Source organism: Oncorhynchus masou, chromosome 6 (assembly GCF_036934945.1).
Source record: "Oncorhynchus masou masou isolate Uvic2021 chromosome 6, UVic_Omas_1.1, whole genome shotgun sequence".
Taxonomy (NCBI): Eukaryota; Metazoa; Chordata; class Actinopteri; order Salmoniformes; family Salmonidae; genus Oncorhynchus; species Oncorhynchus masou.
The window spans coordinates 15815070-15832147 of record NC_088217.1 but is presented as its reverse complement, the minus strand read 5'-3'; the positions used below and the strand labels follow the sequence as shown (position 1 = coordinate 15832147).

Here is a 17078-nt window from a genome sequence, read left to right as displayed (position 1 = left end):
ATTTATGGTTTTATTAATCTCTAGAGAAACTGCGCAGCAATGTGCGCATTGAGCTCACAGAAACGTTTTGAAAAATAAAAATAACCGCCATTTCGGTTAATCCTCAGTACTAGTGTTGCAAAACTTTTTTATTTCATTTGCCTGCTCATGAGCACGACCCAGGGTGGTGAGCCCCATATTTCTTACTGGTGAGAGAGCCTGCCAAACAGCATCCGTAGCGGTGGGCAAAGAATGCATCTTTTACACAGTGATTAAACTGCACCGCAGCACCGCCTGAGGGAGGTCGGCCAGCAGACTGGGAAATGGAAGCATATGGGCAAGTCCAGGCTCGGCTCCAACCTGGCAACGGAAGCAGAAACGAGCTGCTCTTCTCTTCATCCAGATTTATTATAAAAGAGTGCCGGAAAATAGACTGAGAGCAAAACTGAGGAGCTCGTCATGGCAGAGCGAGACTTTCATGGGAAATAAAAGGGGGGAAACTCATTGAGAAGTTCACAGAGATGTAACTTTTTTGCTGGCCGTTTATTATATAAAGTGAAGAGTAAATACCAAACTTTTATCGTTCAGGCAGTGATGGCTGGAGATTTAAAAAGTTGAGGAGGATAATGGATTAAATATATTTTTGGAGAAAAAAAAGCTAATGGGCTGACCATTTTTCATGTTCTAAGTTACCCTTTACAAAACATTCTGAACACCAGCACAATTCGTTTAATTAGCCTATGGCACAACATTGTAAGTACTTGAATCCATGCAAGACATACAGAATAGCCTACAATGTTGAGAGTATGAAACTAAGCGCAGACCAGTCTATGCTGCATTAATTGAAAAAAAAGGGAAGAAACTGATATATTCACAGGGTAACTTTAAGACAGGACCAGATTTACCAAAGTGTAAAGGAAAAAAAGTTCTGAAAAGTAAATACCAAACGTTTACCACTTTTATCTTTCAAAAGACTTGAACCACTGGGCTACCTGCCGCCCCATTGGCTCCTCACTAAAGCAACTATAGGCCAATGTTCCCCCAGTTTTTGGTGAAAAAACATTTATAGCTATTTAGCATACGCCTTTATGCAAAGTGACTTACTCATATTACAGACAGTGTGTGTGTCTGTGGATGTAGGTATTTCTCTCCCCAAGATACTGATTAAGGCTTGCTGGGCAGTGTCTACCTGTGTGGTTTCCTGTGGAAGGTAACCAGTGAGCACCTTTGATATCGCAACACAGAACATAAACCAAGTTCCAAGTTTTGTCGTCACGTGCACAAGTACAGTGAAATTCCTTTCCCAACAATGCAGTAATCAATAATAGTGGTACTAAACAATTAAGTAAAATAGAACCAAAACGCACAATAAATAATAACAAGAAGAACAGGAGAAAGTAAGCAAGCTATATACAGGGTCAGTGCCAATACTATTTCCAATATGCAGGGATACTGGAGTGGTAGGGTTAGCTATGTATAAGGGTAAGGTGACTAGGCAACAGTGGTGGAAAAAGTACCCAATTGTCATACCTGAGTAAAAGTAAATATACCTTAATAGAAAATGACTCAAGTAAAAATGAAAGTTACCCAGTAAAATACTACTTGAGTAAAAGTCTAAAAGTATTGGTCTTAAATATACTAAAGTAAATATATATGCTACAATGTACTTAAGTTTCAAAAGTAAAAGTATAAATTATTACAAATTACTTATATTAAGCTAACCAGACAGCACACTTTTCTTGTTTTGTTTAATTTACGGATAGCCAGGGGCACACTCAAACACTCATACATAATTTACAAACAAAGCATTTGAGTTTAGTGAGTCCACCAGATCAGAGACAGTAGCGGTGAACCAGGGAGTTTCTCTTGATAAGCATGTGAATTGGACCATTTTCCAGTCAGCCTCTCAAAATGTAACAAGTACTTTGGGTGTGGGAAAATGTATGGAGTAAAAAGTACATAGTTTTCTTTAGGAATGTGGAGAAGTAAAAGTAAAAGTTGAAAGTAATTTTTTTTTAAATAAAGTACAGATATAGCCCAGAAAACTGCTTAAGTAGTACTTTAGCGTATATGATGATTGTACTGTGTGTGAGTCAGTATGTGTGTGCGTGTTGTGTGTGTGAGCAATTGAAGTGTGTGTGTGTGTGTGTGTGTGTGTGTGTGTGTGTGTGTGTGTGTGTGTGTGTGTGTGTGTGTAAAGTGTGTGTGTGTGTGTAAAGTGTGTGTGTGTGTGTGTGTGTGTGTGTGTGTGTGTGTGTGTGTGTGTGTGTGTGAGAGGGTGTGTAAAGTCTTGAGTGTGCATAGTCTGTGGATAAAATAGAAGGATCATTGCAGATAGTCCCTGTCGACATTTTGTTAGCTATTTAGCAGCCTTATGGCTTCGGGATGGAAGCTGTTCAGGAGCCTGTTGGTGTCAGACTTGTTGCTCCAGTACGGTTTGCCGAGCGGAAGCAGAGAGAATAGTCTGACTTGGGTGGCTGGAGTCTGACCATTTTCCAGGCCTTCCTTTCACACCGCCTGATATAGAGGTCCTGGATGGCAGGGAGCTCTGCCCCAGTGATGTGTCTAGGGTATCTGGAATGATGGAGTTGATAACCAGCCTTTCAAAACACTTTATGATTACAGATGTGAGTGCTACAGGGCGGGAGTTATTGTGGCAGGTAGCCGTAGAGTCCTTGGGAACAGGAATGATGGTGGTCAGCTTGAGACATGTGAGGATTAGTGGTGTCATGATACAAGAATTTGGACTTTGATACCAATACCCGGTTTAGTATCACTATACTCAATATCATTACGATACTCGATACCAAAACAATACCACAACAAAATTGGCACATTAGCCAAAGTCACAGAATGACACTTGATTCCAGACAAACTTAGCTACTGCTCTGTTCAATCCTTGGGCCACTTTTGAGTTCAATTTAATTTGAACATTTTAATTTAAAACAAGTTTTAGACAACAATGAAGGCTATGCATTAATGAATAAATGATACAATCATACATTCAATTTGACTTTGTTTTTACCAATCTAACTAAAAAACAATATAATGGTACATCTCTATTGATAAACTGGGTATATCAAGATGTAGCCTGGTTCTCGTCACAACACAGGTGAATGTATATTATTCAGTAGGAGGGTGTGCATGCATTGAGTTATTGAGCTGATATCATGTAGCTACAGATGACTAACAATTACTTCCATTAAGGACTTATTTTTAATCGGCAACTGCTATGAGAACAAATTATTTTATTGTACTGATCAACAACATTTGCGTAGAAGAAGTGATCTCTTCTTTCATAAAAGTGTGCTCTATTTCTTTAAAAAAGTAATGAGGTCATTCGCCGAGGCAGAATGTGACTGTGGAACCAGACAGAAGGCAAGGGAGACAAAAAAGTGAATGAGTTTTTGGTGGCAAGGGAGACTAAGGGAATTTATTAATTTGATTGGGGAAGCAGCGAACCTTCACTGTGGGGACAAACTTCGGTGATGCATTTTCTAATGAAGCCAGTGATAGAGGTGGTTAGCTCATCGATGCTATCAGCAGAATCCCAGAACATATTCCAGTCAGCGTGAACAAAGCAATCCTGTAGCATAGCCTCCGATTCAGCGTACCATTTCTCTATGGAGAGCATCATGGGTACTTCCTCTTTGAGCTTCTGCATGTAGACAGGAAGGAGGAGTATAGAATCATGATCTGATTTGCTGAAGGGGAATGAGGGAGGGCCTTGTATGCTTGCTTGTTGTCACGCCTGCTCCCGCTCTCCCTCTCTGGTGCTCGAGGGCACCAGGCTGCCCTTTATTACGCACACCTGTCACCATCATTACGCGCAGCTGCACAATATGACTTCCCTATTTGTCTGCTCCTCACTTTGTTCCCTTTGTCAGCTTTGATGTCGTTATTTTTCCCCTGCCCAGAAGCTGTTCCTGTTCTGTTTCATGTCTGTTGTTCCTTAAAATGTTTTCCCTGTACCTGCTTCTCGTCTACCAGCGTCGATCCTACAGAATGCTGAGACCCCTAAAAGAAGCATCAGGAAGTTTTGTTTTTTGATTTGGTTGGGGACGTCGGGTCTGGGTGCTGTCCCCGAGGGAACCGGGGGTGCCTCAGCTGGTTCGTCGGGCTCCAACGCCCCAGCCCGCTTGTCTTGCGCACATGCCTCGGCCGGCCCGTCAGGCTCGCCCAGGTGGGACGCCAGGTGGCAACCCTAGAGGAGGTGGTACTGTCACACCTGTTCCCTCTCTCCCTCTCGCGCCAGGCTGCCCTTTATCACACACACCTGTTACCATCATTACGCGCAGCTTCACAATATGGGACTCACCTGGACTCCTTCACTTTGTTGATTGACTTCCCTATTTCTGTCTGCTCCTGACTTTGTTCCCTTTGTCAGCATTGATGTCGTGATTTTTCCCCTGTCCAGACGCTGTTCCTGTTCTGTTTCATGTATGTTGTTCATTAAATGTTCTCCCTGTACCTGCTTCTCGTCTACCAGCGTTGATCCTTACACTTGTGTGTAGAATAGCAGTGGTCTAGGACTTTATTGCCCCTAGTGGTGAAGGAGACATGTTGATGGAAGTTGGGCAACACGTGTCTTAATGACTAGTGGTTCATTTGAGCCGGATCCTGCTGAAACAGGATCTGGCATCTCTCCATTAAGTACTGTTTCCTTCCTGAACCGATTTGGCCCGATTCGGTAACTCTTATTATATGAAACATAACTTTCACTATTTGCAATATAAAAATTTGAATTAAAGTGAAAGTTCATTGCCTCGTCTTAATTCTCCTGCCCCCTAAAAAAAACTCATCGTGAAAAAGTCCATTTTCAGCCCAGGCCTGATATTCTAATAGTTGATTTGGGTTGGGCCGGCCCGAGCTTATGGTTTACATAACATTGTAACCTATGTTTGAAACCAACGCGTGGCCATGTGAGAAGGGTGTCTGTATCTCTCAGAGAACTAGAAAGAGATTCACTTTCTATTATCTCTCTGCTCTGATTGACATGAACCTGCAACTCTCATCTCTCCAGTGTTGCACTTCATAATGTATTTCCTTATAAAATTATAGCCGCACGAAGGGTTCTGAAGGAGCAGTAGCACACCTGATAAATTGAAATAAATTTGCCAAAGTTACGGAATTACTGCTGCCTGTTCAAAATGAAATTGAATAACTCAGAATAGCCTACTACACCATGAGAAGGCCTATAATTTAGCCACAGAGGATATGATGCCCTCTCTGTACCTGCTTCTCGTCTACCAGCGTCGATCCTACAGAATGCTGAGACCCCTAAAAGAAGCATCAGGGAGTTTTGTTTTTTGATTTGGTTGGCGCCAATATAAAATGCCTAGCGCCAATAACAAGGCATAGCCTACAGTTGGGAACGTGTGGCAAATATGTTAGTGAACAGTATGCAGACAAAATAGGCCTTTCACAATATATAATCGCGGGAAAAACACTGACAGGTTGGAAATCATATACTTCCTACTGAAAAGAGTAGACTGTAATCCGTCTGCTGTAGACTACCAAAATATCTGATCAACTTCAAAATATTGTTTCACAAAGTAAAACAAGAGAGAGATAGGCTTTTGGCACGAACGCATCGGCCATCGCCAGCTGCGCATCATTGGGTGAGTCAGTGAAACTGGAAAGCATTTTAAGGACTATCATATCCTTCAATGCGTGTTACCACACACCTAGGCCTAAGCTATTGATCGATTCAAGACCAGATCCTTTTTATTGATCTCAGATTCTCACTTTGTCAGGGTCAAAGTAACCTGGAATTTCGATAATATGTGCGGTATTAAAAAGGACTCTGCCAAAGTCTCCAGTAATGTAAAATGACATAGAATTGCATGAAATGCAAGTAAACCCTAAGCTACTCAAAATGTTCCCCATGTGTGCAACTTCTGCAAGCACCTCTAGTCTACTGCTCTCTGCTACGACGCAAATGCTATGATAGGCATGCAATACTTCATTATAAAAGGTGATTTTTTTGCTGATGCTTTCCGGTACCTCAGAGCCCCCCAGGTCACCCCCATTTCACGTTCACTTTTTGTTCCGGCACCTAATTGATTTACGAACTGTTAATGAAGCAGAATTCAAATCACTGGCAACCAGAAAAGCAGCCTCCAGGTGCTTGGTTCCCTGCTTGTTTATAGTGTTGTACAGTTCGTTAAGTGCCAGTTTGTTCTTTATCTTGTCCTGAGGTTGAATATATACAGCAGTCACAATAATAGCTGAAAACTCTCTTGGGGAGGTGGAAGGGTCGGCATTTGATCATTAGGTATTCAAAGACGGGTGAACAATGGATAGAAACTTCCACTGCGCTAGAGTCAGTACACCAATTGCTGTTGATGCATACCCCTCCCCCTCAGAGAGAAGAGAAGAGGGCATCACAATACTCTTCGTTCACATATCCAAGGCTTTTGCCCATTTGAGTTCCAATAGCTTCTTAATTTAAAAAAATCTGTGACCAAATGTTTTGATTACTCATTCCAAAAACCAATTCTTATCTTGAATGACTTTTGCCAATTAAAGTATACTTGTCTATTAAAGGCTTCCCCCCCAATGTGATTGTCAGAGATGATTTAACCCACATATGAATGGGTGAGCCTTCCCCCTGGCTGTGTCTGGCTGACAAGAAATGTGATTTATTATGGAGTCTCAAGACCAGAGGTTGTGAGAGAATCCAAATTGGAACTTGTTAGTACCTGTTCAGACCAGTTAGGCCCAGTTAGGGTCGGTTCCACACTTTTAGGCCCTATTAGGCATTGATTCTGCCGTAGTATTAGCAACGATTTCAATCAAAAATGTAACTGTTCCTCAAAGAGATTGTTCCAAACTGAGTTTAAATGTATTTGGTGTATGTAAACGTCCGACTTCAACTGTATAATAGCAAAGAATGGCTTATCGTTCCAAAGCCGTATACGTAAAATCTGTAATAAAAAAGTAATTTCACTCACCTCTCTCCACTCCTTTGTCCCGATGCCTTGAACGTACAAAACCACAACTGTGAAGAGAGAAATAGAGAGAGAACGAGAGCGAGTGGGAGGGAGGAAACAAGGTAAAATTAAAATTAATAAAGCCTTATTATTAATAATGAATACCAAGTACCAGAATATTTCATTCAAATTCCTGCACTAGATTTCTTTGCAAATTCACCTGTTATCTATTAATTTATCTATTAATTTATTTAAATAGAGACAGATACATACAGTGCCTTGCAAAAGTATTCGGCCCCCTTGAACTTTGCGACCTTTTGCCACATTTCAGGCATCAAACAAAGATATAAAACTGTATTTTTTTGTGAAGAATCAACAACAAGCGCAGAGAGCATCATGAATAACAAGGAACACACCAGGCAGGTCCGAGATACTGTTGTGAAGAAGTTTAAAGCCGGATTTGGATACAAAAAGATTTCCCAAGCTTTAAACATCCCAAGGAGCACTGTGCAAGCGATAATATTGAAATGGAAGGAGTATCAGACCACTGCAAATCTACCAAGACCTGGCCGTCCCTCTAAACTTTCAGCTCATACAAGGAGAATACTGATCAGAGATGCAGCCAAAAGGCCCATGATCACTCTGGATGAACTGCAGAGATCTACAGCTGAGGTGGGAGACTCTGTCCATAGGACAACAATCAGTCGTATATTGCACAAATCTGACCTTTATGGAAGAGTGGCAAGAAGAAAGCCATTTCTTAAAGATATCCATAAAAAGTGTTGTTTAAAGTTTGCCACAAGCCACCTGGGAGACACACCAAACATGTGGAAGAAGGTGCTCTGGTCAGATGAAACCAAAATTGAACTTTTTGGCAACAATGCAAAATGTTATGTTTTGCGTAAAAGCAGCACAGCTCATCACCCTGACCACACCATCCCCACTGTCAAACATGGTGGTGGCAGAATCATGGTTTGGGCCTGCTTTTCTTCAGCAGGGACAGGGAAGATGGTTAAAATTGATGGGAAGATGGATGGAGCCAAATACAGGACCATTCTGGAAGAAAACCTGATGGAGTCTGCAAAAGACCTGAGACTGGGACGGAGATTTGTCTTCCAACAAGACAATGATCCAAAACATAAAGCAATTGTGTCCCACTTGTTGTTGATTCTTCACAAAAAAATACAGTTTTATATCTTTATGTTTGAACCCTGAAATGTGGCAAAAGGTCGCAAAGTTCAAGGGGGCCGAATACTTTCGCAAGGAACTGTATAATTAAAACGTTGATGCATTGAATTGCTTTGCATTGCACCATAAGCTTGTGAGAATTTCCAGCATTATATTATGCTCAGGTCCTGTAGAGAGCTAAGAGGCCATATTTTCATGGCCATGCTTCAATACCCACTCAAGGTATGCATAGCTTTCAGACTGTCAGACACATTCATACTTATGCTATTAGTACAGATGTAGGATCTTAATTTGATCACCCTGTTGCAGGATAGCTTTCCTGCAATGAAGGAAATTCAAAACTTGTAGTGTATGAGGTTTAAAAAAGGCTTCTGAAGTTTGTAATTACCACCTTGAGATTTCAGACTTGATTTTCCCTTACGAGAAAAGTATCAACCCTAACAAAACTGGCCAGTAATTATAAATCACATAATTCATATTTCCTCTTGCTACAGGAATCATTTCCTGCTGCAGCAAACTGGCTCAAATTACAATCCTACATCTGTACACACAGCATTGACTACAAGCATATGTTACTGTCGAAGTGTGACATACTGCATGTTTCTTATTTAACAGTGGCGAGTATTTATGAGAAAGCATCCGAGTGAGTGAAACAGCGCCTCTGTCTCTGTGTAGCCCATCTATCTGATTCTGTCTGGTCAAAAAGAGTATGACATTGTTGCCGCCCGTAGCACTGAATGCAAGAGAAGCCAGCGAGTATTTGGCCTCCTTTTATATAAAAAGTATAAAATAATAGCCCATCAGTGTTGAGCTAAACTGAGTGAGCTCAACTGTGACTGGTCCTGGCTCACCCCCAAAAAAGTGTCAAGGCAAACCAGTTTGGATTTGACTACACACCAATTACGTCACATCAAAAGCAAAACGTAATTGACAGAGAACTTGAATTGTTGCTTCTCTTTGTGTCGTTGTCCTCCGGTGGCTAGCTAGCTACAATTGGCCCTTTCCTGAATTAGCAATGAATGGAGATAGGGATTTGAACTTGTGGTTTTACTTAATTCTCCATACTGGCCAATGATTTTCATGGCGATTCTGATCCAACCATAAATTTATACATTGTGGCCCTGGCCTGAGAGGATGGAAGTAGCTAGATGTATACTGAACAAACATATAAAATGCAAGATTTTATTGAGTTAAAGTTCATATAAGTAAATCAGTCAATTGAATTAAATTCACTAGGCCCTACTCTATGGATTTCACAAGACTGGGAATACAGATATGAATCTGTTGGTCATAGATACCTTTTAAAAAAAAGTAGGGGCGTGGATCAGAAAACCAGTCAGTATCTGGTGTGACCCATCTGCCTCATGCAGCACGGCACATCTCCTTCAGATAGAATTGATCAGGCTGTTGATTGTGGCCTGTGGAATGTTGTTCCACTCCTCTTCAATGGCTGTGCGAAGTTTCTGGATATTGGGAACTGGAACACGCTGTTGTACACGTCAATCCAGAGCATCCCAAACAGGCTCAACGTGTGACATGTCTGGTGAGTATGCAGGCCATGGAAAAACTGGGACATGTTCAGCTTCCAGGAATTGTGTACAGATCATTTTGCGATGATCATTTCTCCAACACTTTACATGTTGCGTTTATATTTTTGTTCAGTATAGTAGGCTAAATGTTAAGGAGCTGCCCCATCGTTGCCCATGAAAAGGAAGTTGGGCTAGCGAGCAAGCATTTAATCCAGGTAGCGTAGGACAACTAAAAGTGTGTACTGCACAACAGAGAGTAATAAACTTTGTCAACATGAAAGAGAGGAGGATGGGATTGGTCTTTCTCTACAAGTAGGGTGAGTAAATATGCTTTTTCTACTTGCATGAACGAACACACAGAGAAATCAGAACCAAGGACAGCCACATCATATTTAGCTTACGTTGATTGGACTAAATTGTTTTTGTTATTAGATGAAGTTGTGATTGTGATTAGATGAAGTTGAAATGGTGCTGGAATAGTGAAGGCAGCTCCTCACTTTCCAACTTGCAGTAACTCGCTGTGGTTCTAAATCAATAGTTGTTTAGTAGTCCAAAAATGTCAGAAACATTCACTTGCTTGACCATGCTGTAGGTCATAACTGTTTGTTACATGCAATATGTTTTGTGGACTTCACCAGACAGAGGTTGCTCTCCAGTTGTGTGATGATTTCTTTTTTCCTGGCTTGGCTTCCCCATTGATTTTACCCACGCACTGCTACTGTTTTTTAATACAACTTTATGTATCTCCTCGGGGACATCACCCTTGCAATGTGGTTAGCATAACACAGAAAGCAAGAATAGCACCTGACTTTGAGATGAACTCAGTTATACTGAACCTGGTCTGATATGAAGATATCTTATCCAACACTGGAGAGCTCCTCTGAACAATACAACAGGTATCCTCCTTTCTTAAAGATTGGACATATTTACAGTGCTTCCCCTAAGTCGCGATAAGGGGCTGCACTTAACTAGCATTCCTACCTCTCCTCATCCAAAAACAAACATCGCAGCATATCAAAGGGGAGCGCGCCAACACGCCATATACAGAAACCAATCAGCATAATGCCGCCACCGTGGGACAAGTACGAGCCAGCTGTGATGCCATAAAGCCCCAGCCCAGGCAAGCGTTTTCCATCCCCTCCTCTCTGCTTCCTTCATCATTGGAAATGAGAAGAAGAAGGATCCTGAGTGGCGTCACTACCAACCCGGGTGCGATCCCGGGCTGTATCACATCCGGCCGTGATCGGGAGTCCCATAGGGCGGCGCACAATTGGCCCAGCATCATCCAGATTAGGGGAGGGTCTGGCCGGGCTAGGCCGTCAATGTAAATAAGAATTCATTCAACGGATTTCCCTAGTTAAATAAAAGTTGAATTAATATGTAATAATATATATATATATAAAAGAAGGAGAAAACTTGGGTGGAGAGTTTGGGGGCGGTGATTTCTTTAAGCCCAAGAGGGAGATTGGAGCCTTCATAGAAAGTGACTGGCCAGTGGAGAGGAGGGAGAGAGGGATGGAAGGAGGGAGAGAGAGATGGAGGGGGAAATTAGTGGGGGGGGGGGGGGGGTTCCGGAAACATGTAAGGAGACTGAGTGTGTTGTCCATTAAGGGTGGGTGGGCATCTGATGAGGTGTCCCTTCAGGAGTTCTGTTGGTCAGTACAACCGTCACCACATCCTCTGTATCCGGGTTCCCCTAGGATAGACGCTTCACATCCTCTAGAGCCCGGTTCCCCTACAATATACACTTCACATCCCCTAAAGCAGGGTTCCCCTAGGAAATACCCTTTTAAGGGAAGGAGGGAATCATCAAGACCCTAATATAAGTACTTCTGAGGGGATGAGGGAACACAACCATCAAGACATCCCCTAAGTACTCATGAGGAGATTAGGGCGTTGACGACCATTTTGATGGAGCGGTGAGTGGTGAAAGAAATAATGGGTTGAGCTCTCAAAGACTGATCCTCAAATCCCTGAATGAAAACACAGATCTGCCGTAAAGTTACACGACTTGATCTCACAAGAAACAGTTAACAGTGCCATCAGAAAGTATTCACACCCCTTGACTTTATCCACATTGTATTGTTGTTACAGCCGGAATTCAAAATGGATTAAAAAAAATGAATAAAAGAAATCTCACCCATCTACACACACAACCCCAATATGACAAAGTGAAAATATGTTTTTTGAAATTTGAGTATTTAAAAAATATATATATAGTACCAGTCAAAAGTTTGGACACACCTACTCATTCAAGGGTTTTTCTTTACTTTGACTATTTTCTACATTGTTGAATACTAGTGAAAGCATCAAAACTATGAAATGACACATGGAATCATGTCGTAACCAAAAAATAACTGTTAAACAAATCAAAATAGATTTTATATTTGAGATTACTCAATGTAGCCAACCTTTGCCTTGATGACAGATATGTCTGTTACAAGAGTATGCAAAGCTGTAATCAAGGCAAAGGGTGACTACTTTGAAGAATCTCAAATATATTTTGATTTGTTTAGCAGTCTGTGGTTAGTGTGATTCCATGTGTGTTATTTCATAGTTTTGATGTCTTCAGTATTATTCTACAAAGTAGAAAATAGTAAAAGGTGTGTCCCAACTTTTGACTGGTACTGTATACATATATATACCCAATTTACATAAGTATTCACACCCCTGGGTCAATACATGTTAGAATCACATTTAATACGATTACAGCTGTGATTATTTCTGGGTAAGTCTCTAAGAGCTGTGCACACCTGGATTGTATATTATTTGCACATTATTATTATTTTTTCATTCTTCAAGCTCTGTAAAGTTGGTCGTCGAATATTGCTAGATAGACATTTTCAAGATTTGCAAGCCGATTTACGTAAAAACTGTAACTAGGCCACTCAGGAACATTCAATGTTGTCTTGGTAAGACACTCCAGTGTATATTTGGCCTTGTGTTTCAGGTTATTGTCCTGCTGAAAAGGTGAATGTTTCCCAGTGTCTGTTGGAAAGCAGACTGAACTAGGTTTCCCCTCTAGGATTTTGCCTGTGCTTAGCTCAATTCCATTTCATTCTATCATAAAAATCTCTGTAGTCCTTGCCGATGATTTTCCCCAAACAAAAACCTTACTATTCAGGACATAAACTCAATTTGTTTGCCACATTTTTATTTTTTATTTTTTTTACTTTAGTGCCTTATTGCAAACAGGATGCATGTTTTAGAATATTTGTATTTTGTACAGGCTTCCTTGTTTTCACTCTGTCATTTAGGATAATATTGTGGAGTAACTACAATGTTGTTGATCCATCCTCAGTTTTCTCCCATAACACCCATTAATAAACTCTAACTGTTTTAAAGTCACCATTGGCCTCATGGTGAAATCCCTTGAGCAGTTTCCTTCCTCTCCGGCATCTGAGTTAAGGAAGCCTGTATCTTCGTAGTGACTGGGTGTATTGATACACCATCCAAAGTTTATTTAACTGCATTGTATGTGGGGGTTTTCCCCCCCCCATCTACCAATAGATGCCCTTTTTTTCGAGCCATTGGAAAACCTCCCTGGTCTTTGTGGTTGAATCTGTGTTTTAAATTCACTGCTCGACTGAGGTACCTTCCAGATAATTGTATGTATGTGTGGGGTGCAGAGATGAGGTAGTCACTCAAAGATCATGTTAAACACTATTATTGCACACAGAGTGAGTCCATGCAACTTATAATGTGACTTATCAATAAACACATTTTTACTCCTGAACTTTTTTGTTTGTTATTTATTTAACTAGACAAGTCAGTTAAGAACAAAATCTTATTTACAATGACGGCCTACTCCGGCCAAACCCGGACGACGCTGGGCCAATTGTGCACCGCCCTATGGGACTCCCAATCACGACCGGTTGTGATACAGCCTGGATTCGAACCAGGGTCAGTAGTGACGCCTCAACCACAGAGATGCAGTGCCTTAGACCCGAGTGGCGCATAACAAAGGCTTGCCATAATAAAGGGGTTGAATAGTTATTGACTCAAGACATTTCAGCTTTTCATTTTTTTTATTAAATTTGTAAAAAATTCTAAAAACATAACTCCATTTTGATATTATGGGGTTTGTGTGTAGATGATCAAATGGAATCCATTTTAAATTCAAGCTGTAACACAAAATGTAGGAAAAATGTGAATACTTTCTGAAGGCACTTGTATATACTGAGTAATAAGCTTCAATGTAACAAAAACATAAGGCCAATCTGAGTCAGCTAGTGTTGAAAGAGTACAAGGCTGGCGCGACACTTCCCTTTAGGGTGTGTCTCACAGTACTACGTGATAGCCATCGACTGCACTCTGGCCTCAATTGAACTGTGGTTCAATGGTCACACTGAAGGTTCCAAAGGAGACATGAAAGGCCCTGCTAATCCAGGACCACTGAGCTTCCACCTTTACAGTGTCCCGGCCTGGGTTTGAAGTCCAGGACCCCTCCGTATCCCATCATTATATCTTCTCTCCAACACACACACACCATCAAAAAAGTGTGTGTGTATGTAACCATGACGAGAGAGATATAGTTTCAGGATGAAATTAACTGGTGGCCTATTTTGATTTTTTTATTTAACCTTTAATTAACTAGGCAAGTCAGTTAAGAACAAATTCTTATTTTCAATGACGGCCTATTCATAATACATTACCATTCCAGACAAACAAACATAACTGACTTGCTGTGAGGGTATATTGAATAAAGAATGTACATCAAATCCGTTTAGACATTGGTAGTCCCCAAATAGCATCCTATTCGCTATAGTGCAAAGTAGTGCACTACATAGAGAATAGGATGCCATTTTGGGATGCATCCATTTTCTTTGGAATCAGATATACAGTACATGTATCCAGGATTCAGCTTTGAGTTGTGCAGACAGGTGACCTTTTCACAATCACTATTGAAATGTAACACATAACTCAAGTAACACAAGTACCTGTCTGTGATGAAGAAGCACTTCACAGAGTCAAAATCAAACAAAGAAATCAAATCGAGGGCTTTGTTTACTAAGCTCCCTATATCAGGAACACAGTCTCTATTGAAGATTTAATTAGTGCTTTACCATTGGTGAGAATGAGTTGAGGGACACACACGTCTGTGTGTAGTGGATAGCGAAGTGCATCACTACTGTACCATTGGCTCTTCTGAGTCAGTGGTAATTACAGCGTTTCTTGAGTACGGTGTGTTGAAATGCAGAGAGCAGTGAGTTAGGGGTTGTAAATTTCCACTTCATGTTCAATTAAGTATGGATTTCTCTCCCCTGAAAATACAGAGATATCCTGAGCGATGTAGTCTCTCATGGACAGACACACGTATCGTAAAAGGGAGCAGCGTCTGTCGACAGACTGTGGAATGGGACATCCAACAATAAATCTTGTTCCGGAACTCAGATTTTTCATCAAGATTTCGCATCTTTGGAATTTCGGAAGGGGAGGGAGCATTCGGCCCATAGACTTGCCCAAAACTCGTTTGTACATTTTCCAACAGTTTACCCCACAGAACTTAAATCGAGCATCTGACACAATATTTTAGTTCTTAGATTTTCCTCAACAAGATCTGTAGACTTGAAAGGCCGATGGAAGAGTTCCTGTTCAGATCCCAAGTGGAGGCCTGTGTGGTCCAGTGGTCAGTGTAGCTGAATCTGGACCATGTCTGGACCAAAGTCAACATGGGTTTGAATCCAGCCCACTGAGACTTCACCTTCCATCTTTCCTCTATTGTGCCATCTGTTCAATAAAACCAAAAATACAAATCCTGACTTGTAAAACAAGGCAACGCACACATTGCCAAATTGAATGTGCTGCTGCAACGTGTAAAGGGAAATGTAAAAAATGTTCAACTTCATATTGATCATCTCGAGCAACATGTTTTGTATTTCTATATTTTGTAGTAAAAATGATAGATGAGATATTATTATTTGACCCTGCTGGTCATTTATGAATATTTGAACATCTTGGCCATGTTCTGTTATAATCTCCACCCGGCACAGCCAGAAGAGGACTGGCCACCCCTCATAGCCTGGTTCCTCTCTAGGTTTCATCCTAGGTTTTGGCCTTTCTAGGGAGTTTTTCCTAGCCACCGTGCTTCTACACTTGCATTGCTTGCTGTTTGGGGTTTTAGGCTGGGTTTCTGTACAGCACTTTGAGATATCAGCTGATGTACGAAGGGCTATATGAATACATTTGATTTAATTTGATTTTCAACAACATCGGTGATCATCATGTGATTTTAACCAATTATGAGGAGGCATTGCCTACTAATTGCCTACTAATTGGTTGACGAAGTCATTAGAAACAGTTATCTTACTCAAAACAATAGAAATATTGAATTTTCACATATGTTGATGTTGGGGTGGTGCTGGGAATATATTCATGAAGTTGAACAGCGGAATGTCCATTTAAAATATATAGGGCTCCTCAATTGCTTGGAGGAGCATTTACGCTGAAACTACTACTCCACATGCGTCAGTCGTGTGTGTGTGTGTGTGTGTGTGTGTGTGTGTGTGTGTGTGTGTGTGTGTGTGTGTGTGTGTGTGTGTGTGTGTGTGTGTGTGTGTGTGTGTGTGTGTGTGTGTGTGTGTGTGTGTGTGTCATTTGGAGTGGAGAGAAAAGGAGTTGTCAAGTCAATCAGGCAAAGTCGTGTAATTAAGAGATGAGTTGAGTTGGGAGTTCAACCTTAAGCCAACACTTGCCATATAACGCTGTGTGCCTGACTATCCTGGAGGCTAGACTGACAGTAATTACCCAAAGGTGCATGGTCACTGAAGATAAGATAGATACATTGTGTAGTTCCATGTGTTCCATGGTGGTATCTGGAGCGCCTTCAACAGTTCTATTTTAAGAACACTTGGAACAGTAGAATGGCATGTGTATGTTATACAGGTCATGCAGATGATGTCATTACATCATGTTTTAAGCTTTTCATAGTAACTTGTAAGTGCTTACAAGAAAGGCTTTGCAACCCTTGTAAAGAAGCATCACATACCAGGGTCTGATTTGGAGAAGGTGTCCATGTCCAGCAGGTTCCTGTTTGAATGAGAGAGAGAAACAAGATTTAAAAACTGAGAATAACACGAGCCTGAGTGCCAGATCTGTTTGTGTTGTCTTGCCAGCTCCATTGCTGTGTGACAATGACAGTATGCAGTGGGCAACTCCAACTTGGACTATCACCATACATGGACAACACAATGAATATAAGAATTATAAATGATTTAAACTAAGTTATTTGTTCAATTTAAAAAACACAATTGAATCTCCCACTCTTGTTTGAGACATGTAACAGCCGGAATAGAAAGTGCTGCCATATTAAAGGGAAGACCAGGATAAGATGAAGGCAATGGGGGATATAAAACCTCTCTAGGGGTGGGATCCTCTTGGGGCTTTACACTCAGAGGGAGGTGCGTGTGCGTGTGTGTGTGTGTGTCAGGCTGGTAAAGTGTAGCTT

The 17078-nt window shown here is 41.1% G+C and overlaps 1 protein-coding gene across 1 annotated transcript in view; it reads right to left on the bottom strand.

The window, feature by feature from the left end:
• LOC135541410 (copine-9-like) overlaps positions 1 to 17078 on the bottom strand; it is a 143164-nt gene that overhangs the window by 110198 nt on the left and 15888 nt on the right. Inside the window, exons 2-3 of the mRNA XM_064967639.1 lie at positions 16620 to 16660; positions 6936 to 6982 (exon numbers count right to left, since the gene is read on the bottom strand). Coding sequence (XP_064823711.1) covers positions 6936 to 6982; positions 16620 to 16660 — 88 coding nt within the window. The remainder of the gene's footprint in view (positions 1 to 6935; positions 6983 to 16619; positions 16661 to 17078) is intronic.